Source organism: Tuber melanosporum (genome assembly GCF_000151645.1).
Source record: "Tuber melanosporum whole genome shotgun sequence assembly, scaffold_259, strain Mel28".
Classification (NCBI taxonomy): domain Eukaryota; kingdom Fungi; phylum Ascomycota; class Pezizomycetes; order Pezizales; family Tuberaceae; genus Tuber; species Tuber melanosporum.
The window spans coordinates 42,903-50,890 of NW_003298929.1; the positions used below are offsets into that span (position 1 = coordinate 42,903).

The window sequence follows — 7,988 nt, forward strand, 5'->3', positions numbered from 1 at the left end:
GTCCTACTGGGCGCTTTGGGTGCCTTGGCTCTCCCTAAGCCAGAAGTTACCTGCCTAGGCGAGAGGATATTTGGATGTTGAACAATTTACAATCACCTTCTGGACGGAATCACACCTGGTCACTCGAATGTGGTTAGGATCAAACCTCTATGCCTATTGGGGGAGCAGAATTCATTAATGACAAAGAGACGAATAACCTGAGCTATAATAACAATCAAGCATAGTGAAAAACTCTGAATCACCGGGGATGATTCCATGAAGAGGGATACCTCCTACCAGGGCATTTTATGACACCGGTGTCCATCTGTTCGCAGTACTATCCGACCGGGCGTTGAGAATGTTGGGCCAGCTTGTTCACATCCACTGCCGGGGTCCCATGCTAGTAAGGTGAGGGTGATTATCAAGCTACTGTTGGTGGAAATGTTTGCCTTTGCATCACTCATTTTACCGCACTTTTCAAAACAGTAGACGTCTCCGCCAACCCGTTCCGGACTTACAACAAACATTTTCCTTTCGCTGCTGGAGCCTGGATTGCTCCCTTTTTTTATTTTTTTTGGCTTTGCAAAACCCTCAGATTTGTGCGCTTGGGTTTATATAGCTTCGATTAGAACTGGTAGAGGTCAGTTTTAGGCAAAGCGTTGACGGGGCTACAATTTCTTCTACAGGTGGTCACGGTACTGTACTGAGCATATACCGGCAAGGGCCGGAGAATAACTCAGAGGCAAGGGAAGTACATATAAGTCGGTGCATGGAGGCACTGACTACATGAAGGTAAATAAAATATTGCTTTGAGCAACGTTGTGCGCTCGACGACTAGTGATGATATCAACTTGATCAGCGCATACCCACATCCCCCGCGCGCCTCTTCGAACGGGCCCTAAAGCATCGACGCGAGGTCGTCGCCGACTCGGTTAACAAATCATAATTATTGAAACGGGCAACTCGGATACGATAGTGAGGCTTAATTCCGACCCCCGGACAAACCGTTTTGATCTGCAGGATTACTGATGATACAGTGTTGGCTACCATTGAGTCCAAGGGCAGGCATGGAGAATTGGGTATTTGGACAGGTGTTTGAGGCCGCACCTTTGGGTAAACTGCAAGTACGAGTAAATTTAGTCGACCAGGGGTAGTCGGGCAAGACTATCATCCCGGCCATTGTCTCACTCTGGAACAAAATCGCCTAGGCGTGTTATTAGCACTATAATAACGCTAGTTTCTCCAGCACTGACGATCATGCCATCCAGCATGGACAGCATGTGGATGGTGGCGTGAGTGGGGGTGGTTTAGCTTTACCTGGTGGGTGGTATGTAAATTAGTTTGTTCTTTGATTTGCGACCAGATTTAAATTAAGGGCAATAGTGTGATGCTAGCAGGAGCAGAATCCATGTCTGTCAGATTTAGAGATAATCAATGCCGGTATCCTAAATTTTCCAACTATTGAAAGATGAAACCGATATTAAAACTTGTACAGTACCGTATACTATACCTAAAAACACTTTCTTTTACCTGTTTCTGTCCCGGGGAGATAACGAAATCAATCATTATTTTCAATTCAGATATTGCTCTTTACCGAGAAATATTCATCAAAAGATATAATAATGTTGAAGAATCAATTTAAGAAGATGTTGGAAATAAATACTTAAAAATCAAATGTGGAATAATTTTTCACATTATTTTCTCCCGCCTCTTAATATTATCCAGTTCAAGGTGTACATTACGGTACAGTACATGTTTGGTGGGCGGAGTGACTGAAGTTTTGCTTTGTTAGTAGGATATCCTGATGAATTTATGAATTTATGCTTCGCGAACGATTCCATGGTTATGCGTCCGTCAGGGATTCACAAAATAAGTGTGAAAATCTGCGGATACCTGAGGAATCGTACAAATCCACATCCTCTGGTTGTGCATCCTTCTTGCGTGCTACAAGCACTTGGACAGGAAGCGCAGTGATTCGAACCCGAGCCCAACTGGCGAGAAGGTTTTTCCCTGTAAGTGTTGCCGTGGAACTGGTTTCGAAATATCTTTCCTTTTTTAGGCAAATCCAAAAACGGACCGGAGAAAGGCGATGCCCCCCCCCGATCCTTGGCTGGGTAACCGGGTACCGATGCTGTGAACTTCCCGTAGACTAGACTATGTCGGCTCCCAATCACGAATTGAAATTAAAACTGCTTCTGCCGTGCCACTCTCTGGGAGTTGTGATCTACATGTCGCGACCTCTCGGGTATCCAGTCTCCATTACAAGTATGTACTGTACTGTACAGTACAGTACATAGACACGGGCATGGCCACAAAATCCTCAGAAAATACTGTAAAAACCGGTTCATATAGTATCCAACTCAGCTGGAGTGGCAGTGCTGTTGGTTCCTCTCTCAATAACCCAAGTGGGCATACATGCGAGGGCGTCGGGCCATCGCTTATCTTGCCGCAGGAGCAATGGCGTAGAGCCGGATTGGATTGGCGAAATAATCCAGATATCGGGTCGTTACTGGCTATGGCTGGGATACTAGATTTAGCATTTATTGGAGTTTCAGCGAGTTAAGCTAGACAAGTGGGGAGGGGGGTAGCAGAGGTCGGATACGATATCGAGGCATAACAGACTAGGAACTTGCGGTGGTATCCTGGTTTAAAGGGGTTTTGGGATTTTGAGGTTAGGGTCAGTACAGTGTTTGTAATTATCTCCTCCGATCATCGAGTATATCCGTGCCCCATCGTCCTAAATCTGATACCATTGTAAGTTATCACCGACCAGATGACGATATTGGCTCAAGAGGTAGGGGAGTACCTGAGAGTGGGGAAATTGTGGGTTTTTTCTAAACGAACTCAGTGCAACCAGAGGCTAGAGCCTATGCTTTGTTAGTTTTTTCTCCACTCTATCTAATGCAAACAAGTGATGTTATAGGTGATTCCTCGGCTTTAGTACTATGGGGTTCCACTTCAACAGATTGTTTTACCGATCCAGCTTCAACAACTCGCAGACGGCCATATATTTCTTTTAGTATCGTACGGTGATGGTTGGGAGTTCCCCAGGGTTTAGGGATCACCATTTCTGAATTCTGAAGTACAATTATCATACCAGACTTTTCAGTCTTTGGACGAGATTCTAGTAGGAATATAAAAATTGGCACCCCGTGCTAACCGAGGTACGGCGCCTAAGTTTTCTATGATAAACTCGCAGTGGGCATTGTGTTAGCAACTGGTGTAATATACAAACTTAGGAGCTGTGCCTCCGCACACACAAAACTTATTTGGTTTTCCCAGATTTTCAATCGGTTCCAGCTTAGAACGCAAGGTGGCGGTTATTGGGTCGTGTGATTCATTTGCTCCGTAAATTGGTAGTAGGACTGATCAAATGTTTCACCTCTACTGCGCGGTACTTCCGACCATCCTTTCCGCTACTATTGCTAGAGCCGGGGGCCCGCGAAGCACGTAACACCTCCCACTCCGACTCTTTTAATCGGTACAAGGTGGTGAGCTGAATCATATGTACTGTACAGTACGTGTAGCATAGCAGGAGTTGGAAGTTTGCATCCAACAGTCAGCCACACTGTGGCAACGGTGGTTACACAACCCCCTCCTACCGCTTCTGGCAGCATTCTAGAGTCTGCAACAAATTTTGTCGTCAATTACAGTAGAGATAACTGAACGGGAAATCTTCTGCATTGTTCTGAACAGCTTCCACAAACCGAGGGTGGCAACCTTGATAAGGGTGTGGGTGGCTCAAATATGGCGCGGGACTCGGGTCAGAGGAACTGCGGCTTTTCTTGGCGCTGGCAGGCCGTTCTCGGCCTTAGCGGCTCTTGATCTGGTGTTACATCCGTGAGGCCACTAGCTGGTCGAGCATTAAAGTACAGTACAGTACAGTACGGCACATCGCTGCAAAGCCTGTGAAGTATCTTGAGCCTGAAGCGGATAAGACGCAGAGGTGAATCACTTGTTTTTCATTACTAAAAAATGTTCATTTATTCAACTGGATTAATTTTTTTCCAAAGTCACTTGGTTAATACACATTCACCGAAGCTAGTTAGAGAGTTGTGTGGAGAAGGGAATAGAGTGTCTTGAGGTCGGACAGTATATTTGTGTATGATGGTGTCTCATCTTTGAACGACATAGATTTGTCTTGAGAGAGAGATAGAGTGCCGGGGGCATGTTGCTACTATTATCATATTCCGAGTGATTTAAAAGGGAAAGCCCTCGGGCAGTCAGCAGATATCTTTAGATTATCTGGGCACCAGGCCACTTTGACCGGAGTTGTGCCAAGACTCGACCCGGCGGTTGCCTGGGGGCGGCCGGGCTTTGGCGGACATTGAGAATTCCGACCGGACTGACCCAGGATTTTCAATCCCAAGGCCGGACTGCTCTCTCGGGTTCACTGGTCTTGATATGGGTGCATTTCTGCAAAAGGGGATACGATTGCAAATTGCAAGTAACCACAATTCAGTGCAACAATTGGCAGCATCAGCTACCGCACAGTAGTCCCAGTCAATGAAGATGAATACAGTATCACAAAATCAAAAATTATCAGCAACACAATTGTTTGAGCGCTAACGCTCAATCGAGACATTTCTGTGACAACATGTTACATCATGGAGAGATAGCATATCCCGCGATGTATCATACAGCTAAGCAAACTTTCGGGTATCTCTATTCGAAGGATTATTTGGCACTGATGACTCTACTTTTTCTCACTTCCTGACCCCAAATATGCTGTCGGGACTCGCTTCAAGCCAATCAGACATCAGCTATGTTGGATATCCTTTTTCGTCATTCGCCTTCACATCAGTTTTGCCAGCGCCACCTCCACCTCGTCCGAGCAGTGGAAAATTGCGTACCATCACTCCACCACCACTCCCCAATAAATCATGTGGCTCATCAGGCATTCCTTGCGGCAATACTACTCTATCCAGCAGGAGAATTGAACCCATAGTAGTTCATAGAGGTTAAATCATGGGAACAATCCATTGTGTGTTCCTTTTCCTCACCTTTTGACCGAAGGATCGCACCCACCATCCCAATATAATAATTGAATATCCAGCCTGAAATTTTGTCTTGTTCTCCTAATATACATCAGTGTATCACGCATTGTATTCCGATGTTGTGTGTGCCCAATATCCCTCTCGTTAGGTAACGCACCCATTATCTCTGACCCTGCACACCATCGCCAATGCCTTTGATGAAGCACAGCTCTACCCCATTGATGCGAGTAGTTTCAACCTTAAAGAATAATTCACAGATGTAACAGCGACAGCTTGGCAGGTGCTAGCTAATTTACCATTTGACCTATGATATATACTCTGACCATAACTTCAACATCACCTCCCCACCATCAGCTTACCACGCTAGACCCGAACATCAACGAAATTGCAAACATACTGGAGCATCGGTGCTTGTCAGCTTCACCCACGCCAACGGGTAATGTGGGGGGTATTCTCTACCCACATAGCTACTGTTATTTAGGGTAGTTAGAGTGCAAACTTGCTAACCTTATCAGAGCCCGCCGACCGCGCGTATACATCGATATATGGACACCTCCGCACCAACAACCCTTGCCCACTGCTCACAAAAGGTTACAGCGTGGAGGTCGGGTCTCATCCAGAGCGCCACGGATTGGGTACTACGTTGATACATGTTGCTTCATCGGACTGGAGAGGGGCAAGTTGATTTCGATTTTTCACAACTTTTGCGTTATTCGCAGAGTAGTGTGATTGGTTGGCGAGATCTTATCCTGAGGAGGTGACTACGGGGGACCTCTCCGGTAACCTCCCTCAAGCTTCCGTCGCAAACAGGGTAATCCTTATTTTTTTCTCCTCCCACCTGCGCCCTTCACAACTAACTGCCCTTCCACCGAGGCAACAAAATTCCAACTCCCAAGGCGAGAACAAACCTTCTTGTCCCGGCTTGATAAAACCATCGCCAACATAGCCATACTAGCCACCTCCCTTTACCCCACCATCTCCACTTGGTCACGAAAGTGCTGATCTCCGACGCCAAAGCCCGCACCGCAATACAAGCCTTGGACAAGCTGGCCATCCTCTCGCTCCTCTCTACGATAATCGCCGAAATATTCCGCGAATCACTCGCAAAATGGATCTCATAGCTGGAGGAAGTCCTTGTGAAGATTCAGCGAGCAACGGATAACAACGAGCTTGTGCGCAGGCTGGCAGACTGTAGAAAGGTTCTTGTAGGTCTTGCTAGTGTTCTCGGAGGGCTGTGGGTGTGGATACGGTCGCCGATGAGGTACAGGAGCGAAGGAAGGAACTCAGTGCGATCAGTAGGATAATCGGCAAGCAGACAGGCACCACTGCTCAAATAGAGCACGGGGAGGTGGAGGGGCAGCTTGAGCTTGTAGGGGACGGCGCAGGGGCGGAAACACAGGATCGAAGAGGATGAAGATGTTAGAATCCTGGATGCTGCTCGGCATGCTCATGACTTTGTTGTCTTGTCCGCCGGCATATCCGTCCACCGGCACCTCCACCCGTCGGTTGGCATCACTACCCGTCCATCCACCAGTCTGCATATTTGCTGAACGTTCCCGGAGCCGGCCGCTTGTTCGTTCCCGCCTCTTCGCCCCTCCCGCCACTTGTTTCTTGGCGCATTTGCTTTCTTCGGGCGGAGGTTTCCGTTGTGCGCTTTGGAAAAGCGCTTCCGACGGAGAAGGATATGAACGGCAAGTGATTTCTGGACCGTCGGGAGTCTTTATTCCTGTATTTCATTTGTTACCACGGGAGCCTGGGGGGCAGTGGGAGCACGGATGACAATGGGCGCTCGGAAGGTAATTGTAGAGTCTTTGAGGAGTCTATTGTTCACTCTTTTGTTAGCATGGTTGATAGGATGGGAGGGCGCAGAGGAAATGGAGCTGAGTGTGGGAGGTGTTAGAGATACCGAAATACGGTGATCTCAGGAAGGATAGGATACGTGATCATTGTCGTTTATTTATACTCCTGTCTTTTCCTGTCAGTTAGTTTAGTGAGCTGTGGAACCCTTGGATAGCGGAGCTGTAGGGCGGGAGGTAGAGAGTCGTTGAAGAGAGCCAGTTGGGGGGTGACCCTGGTGAGATTCTCCGCTTTTAGTTGTGCAGAGTTTTTCACTGCGCATTTAGTCATCGCCATTTGGTTTCATCGTCGTTTGGTATCGTCCTGGCTCCGGTTAGCCCCTTGATTTCTAAAAGAAGAAACATGACCGAAGCGGTTGCCAACGATTTTGGAAGAACAGGTGCTTAATGGGCGAACGACCGCGACCAGGCACATGGAGGAGCTGAAGTTGAGGGAAGATATGTCCGCGCCCAGAGTCCACTACTTCACGGGACATGGCCTCCGGCTCGGCACCCTCCCGTTGTCAATTATGTTGCTGTAATACGCCCTATTGGGCTGAGACCATTCCTCATTCACCTAGCTTGCAGGGCGTTGTCTTCTCAGTGACCGGGAGTTGATATATTGTATTCCGCTCTGACACTCCCTCAATAGCTCCCTCATGCTCTTGGGCATTGCGCGGTCCGGATTTAAACTCCGTAGCGGAAGCCACCCGTTGCAGTGGTCTTGACTAGTCCACTTGTTGTGGTTGGACGATATCTCAAGCTTTTAAGTTACTATATTTCCGGGAGCGGGTTAATTGATCACAGCTAACAGTGTGGTTAGCGCAGGGCAGATTTCGGGGGGGGGGCAGTTCGCCGAGGTCTCATATGGGGCGCTTGGCTTGGTGTCAACCTTTTGGGTCCAGGGTGGAGGTTAGTGGTGCCTAGGGCTCTAATGAAGCTTACATAATTTGGATTTTCAGGAGCCAGAGAATAAGGTTCTCGTGCCAAGGAGCCGTCTGCGTGGTGTGGCCAGGAATGGGTTCGGGCACCCCCTTTCTATGATGGTTGGTTCTTATCCCTTTCATCTATGATATCATTCCGCGGTAGCTGGGGCCCGCAACAATTCTATGCGTTAGGGAAAAAACGAATGGTTGGTTGTATGATTAGTCTCGAATTGCGAGCAGGGTTGAGGCGA

General features: G+C 47.8%; 1 protein-coding gene; it reads left to right on the top strand.

Annotated features, from left to right (window-relative positions):
- Positions 1–5,282: 5,282 nt before the first annotated feature.
- Positions 5,283–6,988, top strand: GSTUM_00001195001 (uncharacterized protein; the record flags this gene model as incomplete). XM_002838528.2 has 2 exons in its annotated part: positions 5,283–5,389; positions 5,492–6,988. 2 exons carry the CDS (start codon positions 5,283–5,285, stop codon positions 5,703–5,705), a joined length of 321 nt encoding a protein of 106 aa, XP_002838574.1. The 3' UTR covers positions 5,706–6,988.
- Between the last annotated feature and the right edge of the window lie 1,000 nt (positions 6,989–7,988).